At 38.7% G+C, this 26047-nt stretch overlaps 1 protein-coding gene across 1 annotated transcript; it reads left to right on the top strand.

Annotated features, from left to right (window-relative positions):
* Positions 1-5761: 5761 nt before the first annotated feature.
* LOC131536139 (NXPE family member 3-like) lies at positions 5762-25551 on the top strand. Its single transcript, XM_058768863.1, has 8 exons — positions 5762-6077; positions 6163-6224; positions 9146-9502; positions 11465-11880; positions 11964-12034; positions 22018-22221; positions 22578-22918; positions 23473-25551. The coding sequence occupies exons 1-8, from the start codon at positions 6041-6043 to the stop codon at positions 23668-23670; spliced, it is 1686 nt and encodes a 561-aa protein (XP_058624846.1). The 5' UTR covers positions 5762-6040; the 3' UTR covers positions 23671-25551.
* The last annotated feature ends 496 nt before the right edge of the window (positions 25552-26047 follow it).

Consider the following 26047-nt stretch of genomic DNA (forward strand, 5'->3'; position numbering starts at 1 on the left):
TGATATCATTTTAACCAATAAAACATCAACATCTGATCCTCTGTGATTCACAGTAACAGCAGGTGTTCATCACTAATGCACAATCATCATTTAATTGGTCTCTCAATTATCTCTTAATTACCTCAACTCGTTGAGGTCTTGGGATTTGACTCGAAACTTGCTTGTGACTTGAAAGGAATGAGTTGGTTCCTCCTCTGGTGAAATCATCTGCTGAGTTCATGGGTGGAATAAACACATGGCAGGACTTTTACTTTCTGACCCTGGATTTGACACCTCTGTTTATGACAAGAGTGCACCTGAAAAAAATCTACATCATGACATGAATTCTGACCTTTGTCACAGAAAGTCTTCTTAGTTGCCTTTTTCTCTATCACGAATTAGAAATCATAAGAAATTATTTATCAGTAGAAAACTTAAAATTTCAAAATTCATCTTTTGAAACCCATTTTAAAATCAGACATTGCATTACCATGTAAATGGTACATTAAAATCATGTTACAAAATATTTTCATTCATGAATTTGGATAGTGCACTATAATGTCTCTGTTCAAAACTGTGGGTGACAGTTAAGGGGTTAATACTATATATTTTTACCAGTTATAAGTAATTAACAGGTTCACAGTTTTGTTTTATATAATTAAGTATTAATACCATGTAGGTCTATTGATTTAACCGCATTTCCTATTTACCGCGGCATCGACGTCATCGTGGCGTCGACGTCATTACTTTGCCACTAACCAATGATAAGTTTTGTGGTGCAGCCCCGCCTCGATCTGCAGGCTGCAGCCGGGTGTACTTGTAAATTAACCCTTTTGTGAACCAAGCTTAATGCTTCATGAAGCTTCATTTCACCATCACTAGCTTAACCCCTTAACTGTCACCCACAGTTTTGAACAGAGACATTATAGTGCACTATCCAAACTTAATTTTTTATAATTCATGAATGAAAATATTTTGTAACATGATTTTAATGTACCATTTACATGGTAATGCAATGTCTGATTTTAAAATAGGTTTCAAAGGATGAATTTTGAAATTTTAAGTTTTCTACTGATAAATAATTTCTTATGATTTCTAATTCGTGATAGAGAAAAAGGCAACTAAGAAGACTTTCTGTGACAAAGGTCAGAATTCATGTCATGATGTAGATTTTTTTCAGGTGCACTCTTGTCATAAACAGAGGTGTCAAATCCAGGGTCAGAAAGTAAAGTCCTGCCATGTGTTTATTCCACCCATGAACTCAGCAGCTGATTTCACCAGAGGAGGAACCAACTCATTCCTTTCAAGTCACAAGCAAGTTTCGAGTCATCTCAAGACCTCAACGAGTTGAGGTAATTAAGAGATAATTGAGAGACTAATTAAATGATGATTGTATATTAGTGATGAACACCTGCTGTTACTGTGAATCACAGAGGATCAGATGTTGATGTTTTATTGGTTAAAATGATACCACCATCATGTAGATCAGTGTTTGCTTTAGTTGGGCTCTTGACCCTTGACTCCTGTGTTAGATTTCTCTGTAGCAATGCATGTGCTGTTGTAAAGCGGAGAGATCAGTGCTGTGCAGTGAGCAATTGTTAGTTGTTTTCATATGATGAGGTAATCATCAGGTGCTTATCTGTTTGCATCCAATATACTGTGTGTATATATATACACATACAACATTTTTCATTTTTTTTATTTATGTTCTGCTTTTGAATAAACAACTCTGTGAAACCACAGTACGCAATGAATTTACTGCTGTAGCAGTTATAGAGAAAGAATTTTAAATCTAATGCATTTAAATATTTAATCTCCAGTCCTACTCAGACACACACAGACATCAAGAACCAGCATATGAATCTCAACAATGGTGACAATCAACAAAATGCTTCATGCTGCAATGCATGCTGGGTAACACCACAGTATGAATAATTATTGTCACCACTGATGAGGATCGTATGATAAGTGTTCATGTCTAAAAGCCTGAGCAATATAATTCTTAATTTTTTCCAATATTTAATATTACGATGGCATTTGTTTAATAGTAAATTCCTGCAGTTCTGTAACAGCTGAACGTCAGTAAATAAACCAAAGAGAGACACCTTCATGATGTTCATTCAAGTGACATAAAAGCCAAAAGTGTAAGCTCATCTGCTTTCTCAAGCTTTTAATTCAGCAATGTGCAAATGTTTGTTGTGAAGCAATATTGCAATTGCTTAAAAGCAATCCATTCTCAGTTACTAAAAGGGTCAAGAGCCCAACTAAAGCAAACACTGATCTCCATGATGGTGGCATCATTTTAACCAATAAAACATCAACATCTGATCCTCTGTAATTCTCAATAACAGCAGGTGTTCATCACTAATGCACAATCAACATTTAATTAGTCTCTCAATTATCTCTTAATTACCTCAACTCGTTGAGGTCTTGGGATTTGACTCGAAACTTGCTTGTGACTTGAAAGGAATGACTTGGTTCCTCCTCTGGTGAAATCAGCTGCTGAGTTCATGGGTGGAATAAACACATGGCAGGACTTTTACTTTCTGACCCTGGATTTGACACCTCTGGTCATAAATTAATCTATTACTTTTCCTACATAATTTTTTAACAGAAAAAGTGGTAAAATACCTATTTAGGAGTCTTAGACCTTTCCAACGATATATAGTTTGTCATGATTAGATTAGGATTTAATTGTAAAATAGTGAAGTAAAGGTAGGCGTCCCACAGGGTGGACGGTGACAGTTAAGAGGTTAAAGCTTCAATGAGGCTTCATCTGCCCATGACTAATCAGCGGTGTAAAATCCAGAGGTCAGAAAGTAAAAGTCCTGCCAAATATTTATTCCACCCATGAATTCAGCCAGCTGATTTGACTAGTTAGTTCTACCTCCTTGAGAGGTGGGACCAAGTCGTTTCTTTCAAGTCACAAGTAAGTCTCAATTCAAATCCCAAGTCCTCAAAGAATTGAAGGTAATATGATAAGTAAGTGACTAATTTAATGATGATTTTGCGTTAGTGATGAACAGAGCTCGTATTGAGAATTACAGAGGATCAGATGTTGATGCTTCATTGTTTAAAATGATGCCACCATCATGGAGGTCAGTGTTTGCTTTAGTTGGGCTCTTGACCCTTGACTTTTGTGCTAGATCTCTTTCTGTAGCAGTGCATGTGGTGTTGTATTTGGGGTTACACATTGAGGTGGGGTGAAATGTGTCACTCTGCCCAGCCCTAGTTCCTTTGGTTTATAACGCGGCAAGTCTTATTGGTGTAGACCTGAGCATGCGCATACCTTTGTGTATGATTTTGTAATTGATTTGGCCATATTATTATGTGCTAGCTCTGGAATCATATAGGCCTATATTAATTATTATCTGTTTAGTATCCATGGTAATTTTAGTCAGATGAAGTCATTGTTTACAGATAAACTCTTGATGACGGCACTAAGTTGGGATTTTATATGCAAATGATGATAATTTACTGTATTTTAGAGATGGACAAACAAGAACATAAGTGGTGATTTTACGTTTTAATGCACAACCGTTTTTTGTTGTTGTTTGAAGAGATGAGTTATAGCCTACGTTGCTCAATGCGTCACAAACTTGCAGGTTATAAAGTGCTAATAAAATGTTTTCATGGCAAGCTCAATATTTCCTTGTTTATATCTTAATAAAATATTTGAGCCTATATTGATTCTCTTACAGTTTTTAAAGGTTCCTATCTTATAGTAAATAAGTGTCTGTGACAGCAGATATTAAAAATACAATTTCTGTATCTACACCCTCATTGTATGTGCGTGTTCTAGTCTGTGTACGGGATGAATTTAGATTTGAGCACAAATTTGCATATAGTTGTGTTAATAGTGTCCTGTGTGAACATGTTCTGCATGTATTTTCCCCATGTTTTTTTTTTTTTTTTTCTTCTTGAAAATCATATCTGAATGTGCGGTAACTATGGTTGCCGGTGGGCAAATATGTTGTATGCACCCCTTCAATGTCAAATTTGAATAGGAAGAGATAGATAACGTTTGGCTTCTAACTTAAAATAACTGCTTTCAACAGATCAATCTTTATTCATGAACAAAATTAAAAGTCGAAGAACATTCAATGCAAACCCAAAAAAGCTGCATCTAGCTTATAATCTCTTGAATATGAATATACAACAAACAACACATCCATTTGTCTTAAATTGGTGGAACATAGTGCAGAACAAATTGCAGCCATTAAGTTTCCCCAACAGGGCATTGTGTATCAAAAATTTTAATGAAAATAAATATATAAAAATACATAAATATGTACAGTGGTCTCCAATAATATTGGCACCCTTGGTAAATAAAAGCAAAGGCGGCTATGAAAATAAATCTACATTGTTTATCCTTTTGACTCTACATGCTCTTATCTGAATCATTTCTTCAAAATGACTAACAAACTTTCAAAATATCAAAGCAGGCCCACATTTTCAAGCAGTAAAATTGTAAGAGTACAACAAAGTGAAATTAATAAATTGAACATGTTCAGACATTTCTGTTGAGATTACTGAGATAGGCCTCTATACGATGACAACATCATCAGAATGTAAAACACTTTAGGTTTTAAAACTTGCAGGTTTTGCAGCCAGAGAGAAAAAAATTTGTTAAAAAGTGAAGGGTCAGAAGCCCAAATAAAGCAAACACTTATCTTCACAACGATGACTTCAAACTTGATTAATTTCAATAAAACATCAACATCTAAACATCTGTTCATTCTTAATAAGAAGTTTTGTAAGAAATAAATAAAGTTAGACTGGTTTGTAATAAGTGACGATTCTGAGATATAGAGAGATTTGTTTTTTGTAACTATAGTTGCCGGTGGGCAAATGACTTGTAAGTACATATAACATATATCATGGGGAAATGGGGATATACTGTTGCTAGTATCATGCTACTCATCTTACCTTCTTGTTAAAAACAGCTTTTTACCATCATGCTAGCAACATGCTAATCATGTTAATTTAATGCTAACATTTTATTCATGTTAGTATGTTGCTAGCATCATGCTAATCACATTAACAACTTGTTTAAAACATAACACCATACTAGCAAAATGTTAATCATGCTAATTTTGTTTTAAAATGTACTTGTGTTAACATGTTGAATTTTATTATTTATTTATTTTTTCTCCAATGCATGTTGGCCACAATTATTGGCACCCCTAGAAATCCTTATGAGTAAAATATCTCTGAAGTATATTCCCATTCATATTTAAATTTTTTAGCACACCCGGGTGACTGGGAGCATGAAATTGCACAGCCATGACTTCCTGTTCCACAGGATTATAGATGTCTACTGATAAAAAAATAAATAAAAAATTCTAAACCTGTCTGCCTCTGTTAGAAATCTTATAATGGGTCATGGCTGAGTCTTCCATCAGGACAATAATCCAAAACAAACATCAAAATCAACACAACAATGTGTCACTAAGCACAAAATGAAGCTTTTGCCATGGCTGTCCCAGTACTCTGACCTGAACGCTATAGAAAATGAGCGGGGTGAACTGAAGAGAAGCACCACCAACATGGAGCTATGAATCTGAAGGATCTGGAGAGAATGGTCTCTGATCTCTTCTCAGGTGTTCTCCAAACTCTTCAGGCATTATAGGAGAAAACTCAGAGCTATTATCTTGCACTCTCAGAAATAAAGATACAAAAGCTGTCACTGGGGTGGTACCTTTTCAAAAGGTACACTTTTGTACCTATTAGGTACAAACATGTACCTTTTGAAAAGGTACCGCCCCAGTGACAGCTTTGTCAGTGTTCTTTGTGCTTTGTTTGTCTTGTAATAAAACTACAACTATGTCGATAGTCTTGTTATAATTATGTTGTTGTTTTCCTGCTTTATGACACTTGTTGAATTACATTCAACTAGAAATCAAACAAAGCCAAGCTAAAAAGCTGTTACTGAGAACAGCTGTTTTCTTTCAACCTGTTTCAACATGTCATATGCTTTGTGGGAACAACTTGTTTTCAGAGCTGTACGGCCAGGTTCTTCACTCACAAGCTGACGTAAAATAGAATTACAGACTTAGCCATGGTCAAGCCATCAACAGAGAAATCAAAAACACAAGGTAATCAGGAGTTTATGCACATGATTACAAAATGGTTTCATGTCTTAAAAGATTTGAAAGTTGATTTATTTCCATGTATTATCAGTCTGCAGGTTAAGACACTATGCATTACTACTGGCTTGTTTTCTTTGGACATCATTCTGTTTGGTAAGTTTGTAAGACATTTTAAAGCAGATGTTAAGATAATGGTCAAATAAATAAGCATTTTATTTCTGCCTAATATAACGACCAAATAAATAAGCATTTAATAAATTGAGTTGAATGCCACACAGCCTTGTCTTGTTTGGCTTGAGAATGCATTTCAATGTATTATCAATTCCTAAATCTAAATTTGCATTTGAATGCAAGTACAAATTTTAGTAACTGCTGTAATGAGTGAATTTGTATGTTTGATATTTACGCTTGCACTGTTTGAATCATTTAAGACTTTTTTTTTTCTGTAGCTCTTAATTACATTTCACAGTTGGGTTGTTATTAGTAGGCTAAATATTATAAAACTGCACAGTTATTTCTGTTTAGCAAATAGGCTAGTCCTGACCACTCACAGTCTCCGTAAATGACTTTGCCAAACAGATGGAGCACAAGAGAATAGGAGTGCAATAATTTTGACTAAATACATTTCTGTTTCTTGTTAGACATTATCGTGAGTTTAAAATTACACATGTAAAACATGTAAAGGCTTTTTATGAGAGCAGTAACAGTAGAGACTTATGCCGAGTTCACACTGCACAATTTTAGCCTTGAATTTTACTCGCCAAGAGGTTTTGCGATTCCAACAAATACGTGAAATCGGAGGCAAAACAATGCTTATTCACACAAGTGACAATCACGCAGTGTGAATTATCAAAGTCCATACAGCAAAAAAAAAAAATAATAATAAAAAAAAAAAATTCAAATATATTTTATATTGATATATATAAATATATATCAAAATATATATAAAAATGGCCAAACTATATATTTGTTAAAATATATTTCAACATATATGTTCTGCTAATGCTTGTTGGCCATTTTTTGTATTTACATTTACATTTAGTCATTTTGCAGACGCTTTTATACAAAGCGACTTACAATTGGGGAATACATAAAGCGATTCATCTTGAAGAGGCAATCCAACAAACAAAGTGCTTGTAACACCAAGTCTCAGGTCAGCAATGTTTAAATAAGTACAAGGTTGTATACATTAAAAAAAAAAAAAAGAAAATGGTCAATGGCTGCCAAACAAAAATGCAACATATCCTTATTTGAATAATATGCCAAAAAACAAAAAAAAAAAAAAACAAACAACAACAAAAAAAAAAAAACATAAAATTAAAGTTAACAATCCTAGTTTAAATAAATTGCAAAAAAAGTGAGAATTTGCATTACACACTTTAACAGATAAACAATGGTATTTTACAGGTTTTTTTTTTTTTTCTGAATTGCTTCATTATAAAACGCAACAACACAAATGCATATAATAAACAACTCCACAAACAGCTTATCAACTTAAGGTATCACTAACCAAACTGACTTGATTTCTTTCATACAAGAGGTTTCGATATTGCATTTATAATGAAAATAGTAAAGATTGATGTTTGCACTTGACCCTTGACTTTCTAACATTAACTTTTTCTTTGGCTGTTTTAAATCTGTTTGTCTGAAACACATTTGTTATGGTAAAAAACAAACAAACAGGAGCAACTCTGATTGGATGAAGACAGAGTCTGAGCTAAGTTCTCAGCATTATTAATTTTTTTTTTTTTTTTACACAACAGTACTGTAATGTATTATAAGATTCTAGAAAAAAATACTCCAGCAGGCTCATTAAGGCACACATCAAGAATCAGCGTATGAATCTCAACAGTGGTGACAAAATATTCAGATAAACAGATGAACTCTGAACATCACAAAACAACCTTCTAGATTCAAAAAACAAACAAACAAAAAAAAGATTTTGCTTGATTGTCACTACTGTTGAGATTCATGTGCTGATTCTTGATGTCTCTGTGCGTTTTATATGCACAATTTTCTTTATATTGACTTTTAAAAAATCTGAGCGTCTTATTGGCACAATACTGATGACAAAACAACACAAAACTGCAAATTATTTAAAATTAGTAGTTAACATGTTTGAGAAACACTAAGTTAAAGCAGCCAAAGAAAATATAATACTTAAATGGGTGGTTTACTGCTTTTTTTCTTTGCTTGATTGTGTTTATGGGGTGAAATATAACATGTCTTTGTGTTTCGTTTGTTAAAAAAACGCCTTATTTTTCATATATTTCACCTTTCTTGTAAGCTGCTTTCTCCTCTGTCATTTGAACAACCGGTTGACTTCCTGATTCTATGAAACCACTCCCTCAGAAACAGGCGATGGGCTCAGATTGGTTAGTTGGGCCGGTGTGTTGTGATTGGCTAAACTGCATACTGCACATTGTCCGGAAACTTCATGCCCATTGCCCTTTATTAATATTCCCAAACACTATGACAGTGCAATCTCTGTGTGAGATATGTGATTGTTGTCATATTTTCTATAAAAATCTAAAATACATGTTTGAAATAAAATAAAAATGGAGAATAAATACGCCTTTCGTCTGGAATTAAATAGCAAGCACTTTGAGTGTCTTTTTCATCATATTTATATTCATATAAAAGCAACTTATATCATGTTTATCAGCAGCACAGCATATGAGTGAGAATAACGCGATATCTGCCTTTGATCTCGTTGGTATCTGTTCCACTTCGAGAGCTCAGAACTGTCCATCCTGACTGCGCTTAATTCATGGGTGGAATAAACACATGGCAGGTCTTTTACTTTCTGACCCCTGGACTATCCACCTCTGTCTGTAATATATCTGCTTGTTTTACACTCTTTGGCCACCAGGTGGTATTGTGTACAAATGAAGGCTCCAGAAATTAACCCTTTTGTGAACCAATTGGCTGAAAAGCTTAAAGCTTCATCTGGCCATTACTACCCAGCAGTGCTACTTTTAACACTCTGTCAACACACTTTTATGTTCAAACATGTAAAAGTTAATTTTGCATAATAGGTGCCCTTTGTGAATAATATCTTCGTCCTCTCTCAGGCTCTATGGGCAGTGAATGGTGGGATCCACATTAAACAATTTCAGCCCCCCAGACCAAAACCAGTTCCTCAAAATAACAGTTATTCCATAACATCTGCCTTTGACATGGGAATCGGTGATGAGGAGTGGGAAAGACTACAGAAAGCTATTGACTGGTCTATTCCAGATCAAGAAATCACTCGTCTGGATCAGAGCACAAGTCCAGTCCACTCAACTTTCTCTATTGTGGGACTCAAAGAGAGTTACAAAGTGGGAGAAAAGATCTCTGTTACTATCACAGCCAGAGACCACAACAAGAACCTGAAAAGATATGGAGGCGATTTTTTCAAAGCAAAACTTTTCAACACACAGCTAAAAGTGTGTCATTTTATATATATATATTTTTATTTTATTTAAATTTTTAAAAAAATACATTGTATATAGATTATACCTGTATATATATATTGATTATATATATATATATATATGTGTGTGTGTGTGTGTGTGTGTGTGTAAGGATCCACCCGCTAGTCCAAACAATGAAATCCAGCGGCCTGGTCGAAGGTTTAATGCATGTTCGGTCTTTTACTTGCGCTTCTGAATTTATCAGGATTTAGTTTCAATTTTGATCTAGCTCCAATTCTGATCTGACTCCAATTTCAAGTGATCATTAAATTTAGACTAATCAAAAACTGGTCACAAATATCACTTATATATTAATTTAGATATTTGATTATCCTCGACATCCCATATTTTCAATTATCCGTTCACTGGGGACTTAATGTCTCTTGAGCCTATAGCGTCAGCCGAAGGCGCCGGTCTCACGATCACAAATTCGCCAGTCCGATGTTAGTCAGAGAGTGTAGGTAGACTAATACCTAATTGTCTGCCGCCAACTGCTTGCTTATGACAAAAAGTGTAGTTTACTTAGTCTTTTCCCGTACAACTTGCTAGCACCAGTGACAGACAGAAATCTGAGGTCTCAGATGACGTGCCTACCCAGTCAACACATGAGGTCACGCGATGATCACAGTGACATCACACCATTCTCATACGGTGATACTCACAGTGTGAGTAATATATGAGCTCATTTTGAATTCAAAATGATGAGCAGGTTGAGAGGAAGCAACTCAAATATCAGTCACCGGGGAGACATTCTACTTCCTGTTTCTCAACACTATCACAGAGATATTACAGTGCTCTCATGATGAGCTCATGAGTGCACGCCCAGCTAACAGATTTCTGTTATAAGATACAACTGAAATATACGTCACCATCATGGTGAGTAGTGTTTGCTTTAGTTGGGCTCTTGACCCTTGACATTATAACAACAAATATTTTTGGGGCTGCTGTAACTGTGTTTGTAAAGCACATTTGTTATGGCAAGAAAAACCAAAAAGAGACTGCGACCAGGTGATATTGGTTTGTTGTTGATACACTCAAAAAAATGATTTGGTCTAATTTGCGCCAGTGTTCATCAGACTGACCAGATTGACTTTATTTCTGTCAGACTTCTAGAGAAGCTGTTATTAATTCTCAATAAGAGCTTCTCTAGAAGTCTGACAGAAATAAAGTCAATCTGGTCAGTCTGATGCTGTTTAATCAGATCTTGAGAGATTTAATGTCTTCTTTTTTTTCAGTTGATTTCATCTTCAGCTGTGGCTGAAGTCAGTTGTAGTTCTTGTGTTTCTCTTTCCTTCGGTGATTCTTCTTGATAACAGCAGGTGTTCATCATTAATGATCAATCATCACATAATTATCTCCTTAACTCCAGCACTGCTTCAATTCTACTTGAACACTCTGTAGTGTGGAAACACATGAACACTGGCGCAAATTAGACCAAATCATTTTTTTGAGTGTACTTGAACACTCTGTAGTGTGGAAACACATGAACACTGGAACAATTTAGACCAAATCATTTTTTTGAGTGTAACAACACAGTCATCATCTACACTCAATATGCAGTCTTGATGGGTTTTAAAAAAAAAAAACTAGGGTACCTAGTCTCCGTGCAGTTAGTGCACTTTGACCTCACATTAGTATGAGCGCACAGTGAGGGTGCTGTGAGGTTACACTTTTAGCTCACTGTTACCTCACATTGTGACCTCATCATGAATATCCTGGGAGATCATGGTGACATCACTGTGAGATCAAATTGTTGACTGGGAAGGAAATAAATTTGATCCCTATATATATATATATATATATATATATATATATACTTGTGTTAATTGATTTATTTGCAAAATATTATGTTTAGGGTTTAAAAGCTTTAAAATGTATTTGCCAACAGACAGTGGTTTTCTGCATTACACTTGTTCTTTTCTGTTCTTCTTCAAGGCGAGTGTGTACGGGGAGGTTGTGGATCATCGTAATGGGACTTACTCTGTTCCTCTTCTTCTGCCCTGGGAGGGTCAGGCACAGGTTTTTGTGCGTCTTGAGCACTCCAGTGAGGTTGTGCAGATTCTTAAGAAATACAGGGACTCTTCATTCCCACGATCCCACTATAATGGCTACTTTGAAGGATCAGGACCCGATAAAACCAGGATCAGTGAAGTAGTAGAATGTAATATTAAGTGGGGTGCAGATGGAGGTTGGAGGAAAGGCGACTGCTGCTGTGAGTACAAGGATATAAGAACAGGGACGGTGTGGCTGTGTGAGAGACCGAAGAAACTTTCCTGTGACAAACTAGTTCATCACTCACACGGAGTTTTGGAAAACCCATTAAATAGTTTTGAGAAGCAACTTTTTGCAATGTGAGTAATTATTCAAAATTTAATTTCAGAATAATTGCAGAAGTGAAAATTTTTTAGAAAATGTATTATTTTATTCTCCACAGGAAATTAACAGATGTTGCTATCAGTGGAGACAAAAAAATCCTGAATGGCCTTTCCAACACTGTAGCCAATGGTATGTTTACCATCTCTTTACCATTTCCTGTTTGGAAAGAAGTTTAAATTAAACTACAGAAAACTAGAATTAGGTTTAAGTTCTCATTTTATGTTTATTGTTTACAAATTGGTTTATTGCATGAATATTTGATTTGCTCATATGAGCAACACTGAATCGGCTCTATCTACTTTTTTTTTTAATCAAACTGCCCCGTCTTCTGGAAGCCCGTTTCTGACACTTAAAAAATAAATAAATAAAAAAATAATTACCTTCTTTATTTTTTATTCAGTCTCACAATTCTGACTTTTCTTCTCACAATTGCATGATATAGAATTATATTAAGAAATGCGTGACATAAACTCTTCTTTTTTCGCCGCCCGCGGTTCACCGGCGTTTTGCTCATCGTTATTCCAGCGGACCACCAGCGGCAGCCACCGCTTTTCCGACAGCGCTCCGCTGACGATCCACTGGTTTATAATTATTGTTTGCCGGCTGTCCAATTTTTTAAAATCATGTAGCTGAATAAATTCATGTGACTGACTCGCAACAGCTGCGAAACGCAGGCTGAGTGAAGAAGCTTGGCGCAAGTGCAGCCTCCGCTCCGCCATGTTGAAAGATCTAGTTATTATAAGTGTCACTGGCCTTGTTTTAATATTTAATGTATTAATAAACTGGGAAGATGAAGGTTGAGGTTAGAGATTATGTATCCTATTTGCAACATACAAGATTTAAACTTATTTTGGTGCATTTTTCAGGGGATTGGTTGTGTTCGTTTTTTGTAGCAATATCTGGCAACAGTGCTTCGCCGGCAATGACAGGCAGCAATCAAAAAAGGAGCGCGCGGATAGTTTATTGCTGAGGAGACCACATTCGTTAGACAAACACAATGATCACCATGATATATCTGTACGAAACTGTGTCAAACGCTATCAAAGCAGTACTAGCCATTATTATTGCACAAATCTTAACAATCGCAGACCTCACTAATGTAGTGCTGTTCCAGCAAACATGTGATTGTGTCTGCTGAATATTTTTTGTGTTATTCGGATAAATTCGTTATTCGTTTTGAAGCCATTATCCGTGCCTTTCTGAATAAGGTATTCGGCTTCGGGCACGTCCCTAATCTCCGTAATGGTTTGGCGTAATGAGACCAAACTTGGTGTGTGTTATAACAAGCATGACCTGAGACTACATGCAGTGTTTTAGCGCTGTGCCACCTAGTGGTCAGAAATTTGGCCAAAAATCACAAAACTGGTCTCTTTAGATTCTGTGAATCATGCCAAGTCGAACCATATCCAATTTTCCCATGTCAGCCATTTTGGGTGTCAACCATTTTTATTTTTGTAGTAAAATGCTATATTTTACAAAAGCTTCGTTACGAAACTTGGAATGGTTCATCGGCATGATGCCCTGAAGGAGGCTGATAAGTGTAGAGCAATCAAATATTCACATGCTTATAACTTTGGGTGTCGTCAACTTATTTTCATGGGAGTCACCTTTTAAGACTCCTGAATCCTTGCCAAGTCCAGCGATACCAAACATGCCGGTTTTTGCCTTATGAATTTGACCTTACAAAACATGAAATTGCCATAGAGTGTTATGATAAAATGCTATATTTTACATTACAAAACGTTGTATGCACCATTGAGACCATGACCTGAAAGTACTCAAAAGGTTTTGAGACAGTGCCACCTTGTGGTCAAAAGTTATAATGAAATTTCAGATAAATGCTAATAATTTTATGTGAATTTTGCCTATTGTAATGTGACTGGTATTAATAGATTCCTTAGGTCACGCTGAGAGCAGTGATACCAATATTGCCATAGTCAGCCAAACTTCCTGTGTGCCATTTTGATTTATGTTGAAAACCTACTTTTCCGAACTCCTCCTCAACTGTTTGTCTGATTTTCACCAAAATCGAGTCAGATCATCTTCAGACTGTGCTGACAAAAAGTTATGGATTTCGTGTCGATGGATCAAGCTGTTTTCGTACAGCGCCGCTACAAATCTTAGGCATGATGCAAAAATGACTCTGAGGCTATATCTCTGCAAAGCTTTGACATAATGACAACAAACTTTGTGTGTGCCATTGTCACCTCACACAGAACACACCAAAATGATTTGACTATAGCACCACCTGTTGGTCAAAAGTAATAAGCCATTTAATCATATTACTAAAGATTGTATTCATGATTTTTCAGCCATTTCAACTACAATCATCCTAAAACTGATTGTATTACTCATTGTTGCATTTGGTCTGGTGCTCCCTGCCATGCTTAGCTCCTCATTTTGCATTTGAAGTGTTTGGCCCCGTAATTGCAGCTATATTTTTACTCTATTATAAATAAAGCCCTCTTTTTTGTTGCAACTGAGTCCTCACTCTCATCCCTGCACCCTCTCACCCTGACAGAAATGAACCAATAATCAGGTAACAAGAGGGGTTGGGTCAAGACAATAGACATGAGAGCACATGGCACATAGAACTAAGACAACCCAGTCAACGTGTGAGATCATGCGATGATCACAGTGACATCACACCATTCTCTTCCGGTGATCCTCACAGTGTGAGTAATATGTGAACTCATTGTGAACCCAAAATGTTGAGCAGGTTTAGAGGAGGCAGCTCATATCGGTCACTGGGGGGGCATTTTACTTCCTGTATCTAAACACTATCACAGTGATATCACAGTGCTCTCACATGATCATCTCATGAGTGCACGCCCAGCTAACAGCTTTCTATTATAAGAACCTTCTCCAAACATACAACCGACTTCCAGACACAGCCTTCGATGAAATCAACTGAAATAAAAGAATACATTAAATATCTCATGATCTCAGCAGAGAAAGATTAAACAACTCCACAAACAGCATCACCTGCTCCACTCATTACTAACCAGACTGACTTTTTTTCTGACATCTAGAAAACTGCTTATTGAGAATTAGATGCGTTATTGTTTTGTTTCATGTAACCATCAAAGTGATTACTGTTTGCTTTAGTTGGGCTCTTGACCCTTGACTTTATAATGTTTTATTTTTTAGGGGCTGCTGTAACTGTGTTTGTAAAGCACATTTGTTATTGCAAGGAATACCAAAAAAAGATTGCAACCAGGTGTAACTGGTTTGTTGTTAAAATAAAATCATCACCTACTTTCAGTATGCAGACTTTGTGAGATGTTATTAATCTATTTTTTATTTTTTAAGTTATGACAGCTTTTTGTTTATACAGTATAGGATCAAGCAGTGTAATAATTTATGAAGGATTTTAACAGCATAAGTCACAAACATTTTGAACTATGGCGTCATTTAAAAACAAAGAGAGATGTCAAGAATTGGTGTATGAATCTCAATAAAAGTGACAATCAAAAGCTTCATGCTGCAATGCATGCTGGGTATCTAGTCTCTGTGCAGTGAGTACACTTTGACCTTACATTTTGACCATAGTATGAGTTTACATTGAGGGTGCTGTGAGGTCACACTTTTAGCTCACTGTTACCTCACATTGTGACCACATCACGAGTATCCTGGGAGATCATGGTGAGATCACTGTGAGATCAAATTGTTGACTGGGAAGCCATTTGCTCACACAAAGCAAAAACACAAGCACATGGCCAGCAAAACAAATCACTAGCCATCACTTGCTTAACAAAACACAACACAAGGGAACTGGAGACCGTACATTCCCACAGCAAGACAGAACATGAAGCGTGAGCATCTGAACCCTGACACGACACCTAAACTAAGCCTGAACAAGACATGAGTGCCGGGATCCGAACACTACGCTCCAACATGAAACAAAGCACGTAGACGAGAGAGTGCGTAGCTCGAGCACACTCATAAGAAAACAAGACAAGAAGGGCTATGTCACAAAACTACGAATAAACTAGACCGAAGTGACAGATCACTGACAGTATGGGTTTCCTTCTTTTTTTATTCATTTTATTGGTTACACTTTATTTCGATAATCCACTTTAGACATTCTACTAGCTATAAGTAACTTTGTAACTACGTGTGTCACGAACTCGGCCTCTGTGGCCCTCCCCGAACACCACCGGAGGGCACCATCACCAGAGTATTAGTTCTGAACTGCATCTCCCACAATGCCTTGTACCTGAGACTGATTGCTGCACAGGTGTTTCCCATCTCTGTGCCCTTTATAAGCTGCAAACTAATGCTCACTCATTGCGAAGTCTTGTTTTTGCCCTGGCTAACACTTCTGAGCGTATCTCTTGTCTTTTGTGATCTCCTGTTTATGACCTTGGACTGTTTACCTGACTCTGTGATTCTCTGCCACCTGCCCTTGTGATCTGATCTCTGGATTGTTAGTTACTTCTCCTGTCTGCCGACTGCCTCGACTTAAGCCTGGTAATCGTTTACGTGTTTGGATCTGTCTCTGTCTCCCCTGTCATTGGTGTCTGATCTTCGCCTGTTTGATTCTGCCTTTGAATAAAAGCTGCAAATGGATCCCCATGCTTCAGACCCTTCATTACATAAGACTTCGCCACCCCCGGATCCAGCGGCTGTTTCCCAGCTCACCACCGAGGTCTCCGCCCAAGCCTCTATGCTAGCTGCACATCATCAGCAACTGCAGCGTCTCACTTCACTCACGGAGGAGCTAAGCAAGACACTCCAGGCTTTGTGCAACGTTGCACCATCGGCTGCTCCGGTTCCACCAACACCCCCACCGGTCGCTCAAAGCTCCAGTCAACCCATGACCAGCCCACGCCTGTCGTTTCCCGAGAAATACGATGGCGCTCCCAACAAGTGTAAGGGTTTTCTCCTCCAATGCACCTTGTTCATGGACCAACAACCTCTGCTCTACCCCACGGAGGACAGTCGCGTCTCTTTTGTATGTTCATTGCTGACGGGGAGAGCGTTAGACTGGGCTACGGCGGTGTGGGATGGCGGTAACATGGCTTTTCCCTCCTTCAGAATCTTTATGCGACAATTTCGAGAAGTGTTTGAACATTCTGTTGATGGTAAGGAGGTTGGGGAACAACTTCTGGCCCTACGCCAGGGAGGCAGTACGGCGGCTGATTACGCACTCACCTTTCGCACTCTCGCTGCACAAACAGGCTGGGACAATGATCCACTCAAGCTGTTGTTCCGCAAGGGCCTCACGACTGAACTCCAATCAGAATTGGCTTGCCGCGACGAGGGGAAAACACTGGAACAATTTATCGAGCTCACCATTCGTATTGACAACCTGATGCGCTCAAGAGGCTCCTCACGTCGCTTCACTACACTGCCCTCTGCTGTCACGGTGAGAACCACTCCAGAGTCTGAGCCTATGCAGGTGGGCATGACACACCTCACATCCGAGGAGAGAGAGAGCGTCGGCGCCGTCAGAATCTATGCCTATACTGCGGTCTGCCAGGCCATATGAGAATCTCCTGTCCTACAAGACCAACCTTCAGGGGGTCATCCGTGGTGAGTTCTAATCCATCTACCTTGTCTACACTTGAAGTTCCAGTAACCATAATGTTTGATAACTCACAGTTTGATACTCTGGCATTGATCGACTCGGGGGCTGCAGGTAACTTCATTGATGTTAACTTCGCTAAGACCCACTCTCTTCCTCTCATTACATGTGAATCCGGTGTTGCAGTAGCAGTGCTAGACGGCCGCCCCCTGGGCACGGGGCAAGTCAAATTCATCACCAAGGATATTACACTGAGAACAGGTTCTCTTCACACGGAAAGCATTCGCCTTTTCGCCATTAAATCACCCCAGAAACCCATAATCCTCGGCTTGCCTTGGCTGGAGAGACACAATCCCTGTATCTCATGGTCCACACGTCAGATCGTTCAGTGGTCTGAGACATGTCACAAGCACTGTCTGTTACCTCAGAGTCACTCACCCAAGTCATCTAAACCCCCTCTCAAGGAAAGTTCAGCCATTCAGGGGTTGCCAGCCGAATACCATGATTTATTTGAAGCCTTCAGTAGATCTAAAGCCTCACAACTTCCCCCTCACCGCTCCAGTGATTGCGCTATTGATCTCCTCCCAGGGGCAGTACCCACCAGAGGCAGAATTTTCCCTTTAACACAACAGGAATCGGAGGCCATGAAGGCTTACATAGAGGAGGAGCTGTCTAAGGGCTTCATCAGACCATCCACATCACCAGCGTCAGCAGGCTTCTTCTTTGTCAAGAAAAGGATGGAGGATTACGCCCTGTATTGATTATCGTCATCTCAATGAAATCACAGTTAAATTCCGCTATCCTCTGCCGCTAGTTCCAGCCGCCCTTGAGATGCTCCGTTCTGCCAGGTACTTTACCAAGCTTGATCTTCGCAATGCATACAATCTTATCCGTATCAGAGAGGGTGATGAGTGGAAAACCGCCTTTTCTACTACCACTGGGCACTACGAATATCTGGTTATGCCGTTCGGGCTTGTCAACAGTCCATCAGTCTTTCAGTCATTCATCAATGATGTGTTCCGGGACATGTTAGGCAAGTGGGTGATTGTCTACATTGATGATATATTAATCTACTCTGACACGTTTGAATCCCATGTGCAACAGGTTAGGGCAGTACTCCAACGCCTCATCGACCATCAGTTGTATGCCAAAATGGAGAAATGTGAGTTCCATCAGACCTTAACTTCATTTCTGGGATACATCATCAGTGCGGATGGGGTGGCGATGGATGAGAAGAAGGTCAACTCAGTGTTAAACTGGCCCACACCTAAAACCACAAAAGATCTGCAACGTTTCCTGGGGTTTGCCAACTTCTATAGACGCTTCATACGCAACTTCAGCACCATAGCCGCACCACTAACGTCGTTGCTTAGGGGAGGCAAGCGCCATCTCGCCTGGTCCACAGCGGCCTCAGAGGCTTTTCAGCAACTCAAGGAGCGTTTCACCTCCACACCGATACTTCATCACCCTGATCCTGAACTCGAATTCACAGTTGAAGTGGATGCCTCTAACACAGGCATCGGAGCCATCTTGTCTCAACGTCAGGGTAACCCCGCTAAGCTCTATCCTTGTGCCTATTACTCCAGAAAACTCAATGCTGCCGAAGGGAACTATGATGTTGGGGATCGAGAACTGCTAGCCATGAAAGCGGCCTTTGAGGAGTGGAGACATTGGCTAGAGGGTGCCAAGAGACCTTTCATTGTACTCACGGATCACAGAAACTTGGAATACATCAGGTCAGCCAAACGTCTCAACCCCCGTCAAGCAAGATAGTCACTGTTCTTCTCCCGATTCAACTTTCATATCACTTACCGCCCTGGCTCAAAGAATGGGAAAGCTGATGCCCTCTCAAGGCAATTTGACTCCACAACATCCTCAAATGCTCCCAACGAACCAGTCATACCCACATCTCTCATCCTCGCCCGGTACAATGGGACATCATGCCCGAGATTACCGATTCACTAGCCAATGATCCCACGCCACCTGACTGCCCACGAACTTAACTTATGTTCCTGCTAATCTTCGACAACGAATCCTACAGATGATTCACGACTCTCCCAGTTCTGGTCATCCCGGCATCACGGCTACGGTTCATCTCGTTTCCAACCGGTTCTGGTGGCCATCATTACAAAAGGACGTTATCACTTTCATCCAGCACTGTGCTACCTGCAATATTACCAAATCTTCTCATCAATGCCCAGCTGGTTTACTTCAACCCCTACCCATACCTCAACGCCCTGGTCTCACATCGCCATCGACTTTGTAACTGATCTCCCTCGTTCCAGGAATCATACCACCATACTTACAGTTATCGACCGCTTCTCCAAAGCATGCCGTCTCATTCCTCTCAACAAGCTCCCCACGGCCTTCGAAACAGCAGAGGCTTTGATGGAACAGGTATTCAGATTCTACGGACTACCCGAGGATATTGTCTCAGACCGTGGACCACAGTTCACCTCCAGAGTCTGGTCTGCTTTCTGTCAGCAGCTTAACATAAACGTCAGTCTAACCTCCGGCTATCACCCAGAATCCAATGGCCAAGTGGAACGACTCAATCAGGAATTAACTCGATTTCTAAGATCTTACTGCCACAGCAACCAGAACGACTGGAGTCGTTATCTGCTTTGGGCTGAATATGCGCAGAACTCATTACGCAAGCCTTCGACTGGTCTTACACCTTTCCAGTGTGTTCTTGGTTTCCAACCTCCACTATTCCCCTGGTCAGGGGAGCCCTCTGATCTGCCTGCTGTCAATGATTGGCTACACCGGAGTGAGGAGACCTGGAATACCGCACACGTTCATCTCCAACATGCTGTACGCCGGGTCAGAGAACAGGCTAATCGTCATCGGAGACCAGGTCCTCTCTACGCTCTGGGTCAGTGGGTGTGGTTGTCCACCAGAAATCTTCGTCTTCGTCTCCCGTGCAAGAAGCTCAGTCCCAGGTACGTGGGTCCTTTTAAAATCATTCGTCAAATCACACCAGTTTCTTATCGTTTAGCACTTCCTGCCAATTACCGTATCTCTTTGCTCAAGCCCGCCGGTGGTCCGAGAGGGGAGGGGGACCAGGAGGAGGCCACTGAGGAGAGCACCCCTCCCATCGTGGTGGATGGCGAGGAGGCTTATCGAGTCAGGGAGATCTTGGATTCCCGACGCCGAGGCAGGGTCTTGCAATACCTCATAGACTGGGAGGGTACGGCCCTGAGGAGAGGTCCTGGGTCAACGCCCAGGACATCCTGGACCCCACGCCACGGATGATTTCCATCGCGCTCATCCCAATAGACCCGCCTCGACCCGTGGAAGGCCTCGGCGAGAACCGCCCCTCGCTTCAGGAGCCGCTCGCAGGGAGGGGGCTCTGTCACGAACTCGGCCTCTGTGGCCCTCCCCGAACACCACCGGAGGGCACCATCACCAGAGTATTAGTTCTGAACTGCATCTCCCACAATGCCTTGTACCTGAGACTGATTGCTGCACAGGTGTTTCCCATCTCTGTGCCCTTTATAAGCTGCAAACTAATGCTCACTCATTGCGAAGTCTTGTTTTGCCCTGGCTAACACTTCTGAGCGTATCTCTTGTCTTTTGTGATCTCCTGTTTATGACCTTGGACTGTTTACCTGACTCTGTGATTCTCTGCCACCTGCCCTTGTGATCTGATCTCTGGATTGTTAGTTACTTCTCCTGTCTGCCGCCTGCCTCGACTTAAGCCTGGTAATCGTTTACGTGTTTGGATCTGTCTCTGTCTCCCCTGTCATTGGTGTCTGATCTTCGCCTGTTTGATTCTGCCTTTGAATAAAAGCTGCAAATGGATCCCCATGCTTCAGACCCTTCATTACAACGTGTCAGCTACATGTCAACTAATTCTCATTGATTTACAGCTACATGTCTACTAACTCTCAGTAGGGTAGGTTTAGGGTTAGTAGAATAAGTTGACATATACTTGCAAAGTTTCTCATAGTCAGCATGTTGTATGTTGTGGACCCATCAAAATAAAGTCTTAGAAGATATTAAGCAGACAGTCTACTAATACTCTAATGACTGCTAGTTGACATGTAGTTACAAAGTTACTTACTGTTAGTAGAATGTCTAAAGTGGACTATCAAAATAAAGTGTTACCATTTTATTTTTTTTATTTTTTTTCATAATTTCATAATTAAATTCGTTAAATAACACAAATAAGTTTTACATATTTAATCCCATTTTTTAACCAGTGTCTTTTCTGCTGACCTTCGATGATCAAATTCAACCATACTTAGCAAAAACTAAACAACAAAAAATTCAACTGAAAATGAAATTGTAAAAAATTACAATGAAACTGTGTTTGTAGTTTTGAACTTTATTTTCTTGCGTGAGGAAAAAATAACACAAAATTAATGTAACACATTACTTTCCTTTAAATATAATAAGTAACGCAATACGTTTTTTCAATGCAATATTTTTATTTTTAAAAATAACTTTCCCCAACACTGGTCAAAACATACACAGACCACATATTAGAAGACAGATATCATCTGAAATCAAATGTAGTTACAAGAAAATGTACATAGCTACAACATAGCCTTTTCATGTGAATGTTTCTTTGTTTTAGGCGCAGTGGAGAAATGTAGGACTGGCATGACGACACCAGTTCCTGCAGGATTTTATTTGAAAGATGTCTGGAAGTCTTTTGTATGCAACACTCGACAGTTCAGTCCTGCACAAATGGCAAACTGTCTTAAAAACAAGATTGTCTATTTGATGGGAGACTCCACCACAAGGCAGTGGTTTGAGTACTTAGAAAGAACAGTGCCGGGCAAGTATGACTGTGTTGAAATTGTCATTTAATTTGAAATGCAATATCATGAAAATATGATGCTAATTAAATGAGGAATTGACATACAGCAGCCACACAATGTATATGGGTATCTAATACAAAAATGGAAATGACATTAGATGAAAATATCCAACCAAGCGGCACACTTTTCAGGCAAAACACCAACACGTTCAAGTTTTCAACTTAAAAACTGTCATTACAAAAATGGCTTATAAAGGTGAAGTTAGCTCTGTTTGCAGATGCTACTTGGCCATCGTTTACTCACTCTCTTGTCCTTCTTGTCTTGACTTTGTCAAGCTACGATTCTAATGTTAGTTTCATGTATCTTTTATTAGGCATAACAAGATTGGACCTCCACACTCATCATGAACTTGGACCCCTGATGGCTGTGGAGTTGAAAAATAACATCATTATTCACTGGAGGCTACACGGTGTTCCTTTGCAATCTGGTAAAATGCCTATTACTGACCTGCCTTATATCAACAATTACATTGACACAATAGCTGGTGGGCGTCATGCAGTCATTGTCTTCACATACTGCGCTCACCTGGTTTTTCACCCGATAACATTTTACGTGCATGAAGTGGCCAAAATCCGCCAGTCTGTTGTTTCACTGCTGAGCCGCGCTCCAGAGACCACCGTCATCATCAAGTCTGGAAACACTCAAGGACTAAAGGTACACTTGCTCTTTTTTTTTTAATGAGAGTGGAAACACTGGGGCTCAAATAGGCATCTCAGTATGTTAAAAAAAAAAAACACACACTGTACTTTTTCCAACTGATGTAAAATTACTGATATCAGTTGGAATAGTTCACCCCAAATTGAAACATCTGTCATCATGTGCAAAACCAGACTGTCATCTGTGCAACACTGAAGAAGAGCTTCTATACAATGAAACTGAATTAATTTGAACATTCAACTAGAGTATCCAAACTTTGTAGGCATGTTCATGACCCTAAATGAAAAATTGTGCCAGAAAAAAAAAAAATATATATATATATATATTATGTGGGAGAATCTGAGAAACATAAATAGTGTTTTGTGAAAAATCGTAGCTATTTGCTTTCTTGAACATCTTGCTATAAATGATTGGATGAATAAAACAATTTTGGCCAAACTGCTCCTTTAATTCTGCTAAATAAAAAGAGTGGGTTTGTTGTCATGTCTTTCCATGTTTGTTTGTATAAACGCTCTTGGCAATAAAGCTCTTTCTGATCTGTGTTTTTCCAGAATATTTTTCAAAGTGATTGGAACGTGTTGCAGTTGGACACAGTGATGCGGGAGATGTTCAAAGATATTGATGGAGTCATCTTCTTAGATGTCTGGCAGATGACTTCCTGTCACTATCTACGTGAAAACATTCACCCAGAACCTGTTATTATTGCTAATGAAGTCGACATGTTGCTGTCATATGTCTGTCCTGCCTGAGGCCTGTTCAAATTGATTTGGTTCCATAAAGCAAATGGGAAACTTATCTGGTTGGGGAAAGACTAATCAAGTTGTTGCTTAACCATAATTCCTCCAACACTGACCCAGTGGTAGTGTGATGATATTACCAGACTCTCTGGCAGTGGTGTAGGCAGATTTTTAGTTTTCATTTCATCATTCTACAGTAAATGTGGACTATTCAATTTACGGCTATTTATTTTATTTTATTTATTTATTTTTATTATTATTTTATTTTTTTTATTTTTTTTGGCAATACATTATTTAAATTAATAGACATGCATAGTCATACTTATACATATGTGACCCTGGACCAGTCATAAGTAGCACAGGTATATTTGTAGCAATAGCCAACAATACATTGTATGGGTCAATATATATATATATATATATTTTTATTTTATGCCAAAATTCATTAGGATATTAAGTAAAGATCATGCTCCATGAAGATATTTTGTAAATTTCCTACCATAAATATATGAAAACTTCATTTTTTATTAGTTAGATGCATTGCTAAGAACTTCATTTGGACAACTTTAAAGGCAATTTTTTCAATACTTTTTTTTTTTGCACCCTCAGATTCCAGACTTTGAGTATTTGTAACTGTATTTGACAAACCATACATCAATGGCAAACTTATTTATTCAGCTTTTAGGTGATGTCTGAATCTCAATTTCAAAGAATGACTGGTTTTGTGGTCCAGGGACACATATATGTGGCATCAGTCACAAAATGTATGAAAAATAATATTTGTGAGGATGACTGTCAACAGCTGGTCTTAAAATAGAAACCACCAGGGCTGGGGAGTAACAAAATACATGTAATGGCGTTACGTATTTAAAATACAAAATATGAGTAACTGTATTTTGTTATAATTACATTTTAAATAGGTGGTAATCAAATTACAGTTACATTGAAAAGTACTGTAGATTACCAAAGTGATTACTTTGAATTTTAATGTAATTTATTAATTTAATATTCATGTAAACAGTTTGGGGATTTTAACCAATAAGGCAACTGATTCTCCGTTGGAAAAAAAAAAAAAAAAGAACTGCATGCAGCAGCCTGTTCATTTAGCAACTGGTAGTGAGAGTGCATACGCTCATCACGACACATAAATGGAAGACACAACAGAAAGCCATTCACATAATGAATTTCTCTCGTGGAAATACAGAATTATTATATAATTCTGTATTTCCACGAGAATTATATAATTTTGAATTATTATATAATTCTGAAAAAGATAACGTAACATCTATGCCTACCGTAACGTAACATATATGCAATGCCTACCTGCAACAAAACTTATATCAGCATCAGAGGATACAACATCTTATCTGAAAAAGCATCTTGAGGGAAGTTGTTCTTGATCTTTGAAAAATTTTGTCCAGTAACTCGTTTTTCTGTTTTCTCATATTTTGAGTGTTGAATCATTACGTTTAATATTTATAAGAATTTAATTGAAAAATGACACCGAATTCTCCTAGATGTCATACTTTGAATTCAGTTAACAGATCCATACGAATCATGCATGAAATAAAAGTTTATAAAGTCAAACGATAGCTTTGTGTGTCTTTATTCATTCAAAAATCTAAAACAGATCATCTTTGGCGCGGTAATGCAAGAAGTTCATGATTCGATTCATGCACAGATGATTCTTTTGAGTCAATCTTTTAAATAAATCATTTTATTGAAATTTAATGACATTACTTGCGACTGTAGTCGCTTTGGGAAATGAGCCCTGTCAATTTTGACTCAGCGATCGCTTCTCCATAGAGAGGATTATGAAGTAATCACTTAAAGTGCCCCTATTATGCCATTTTTAAGGTTGCTAATATTGTTTTATGAGTCTCCTAAAACAGGTTTAAATGCATGCAAGATCAAAAAACACTTTAGTTTTCTCAAAAAATAGATTTAATTTTATCAAATTTCTAAATGATTTGTAAACGACTCGTGCGAAGGAGTTCAAAGAATCAGTCTCTCTAAACCCCTCCTTTCCGTGATCCCTCACTGGAGCAGGACTTTCTCAGTAAGTGTAAAGTGTTAACAAGTTTGTGGTAATTGACCTATCGGTAAGCCCCTCCCCTCGAACGCAGACTAGCCAATGGCAGTCAAGTATCAGTTGCACGGGGAGCGGAACTCGGACATCTTTAGGTTTCAGCGCCATAGAGAATCATGGAAGATCCGAAGCTCGCATCGGTTTTATGGGGTTTATGCTTCAAAAATGGAAAAACAATGTGCCTGGGATACTTGTAACACTGATTCCAGATATCCTGAAATATAATTTGTTTTATTACATTTCCTGAATCCAAACAAAACAGAGCAAAATGTCCCTAAGTATTCAACCCCAATACAAATG

This window comes from Onychostoma macrolepis, chromosome 01 (assembly GCF_012432095.1).
Source record: "Onychostoma macrolepis isolate SWU-2019 chromosome 01, ASM1243209v1, whole genome shotgun sequence".
In the NCBI taxonomy this organism is placed as follows: domain Eukaryota; kingdom Metazoa; phylum Chordata; class Actinopteri; order Cypriniformes; family Cyprinidae; genus Onychostoma; species Onychostoma macrolepis.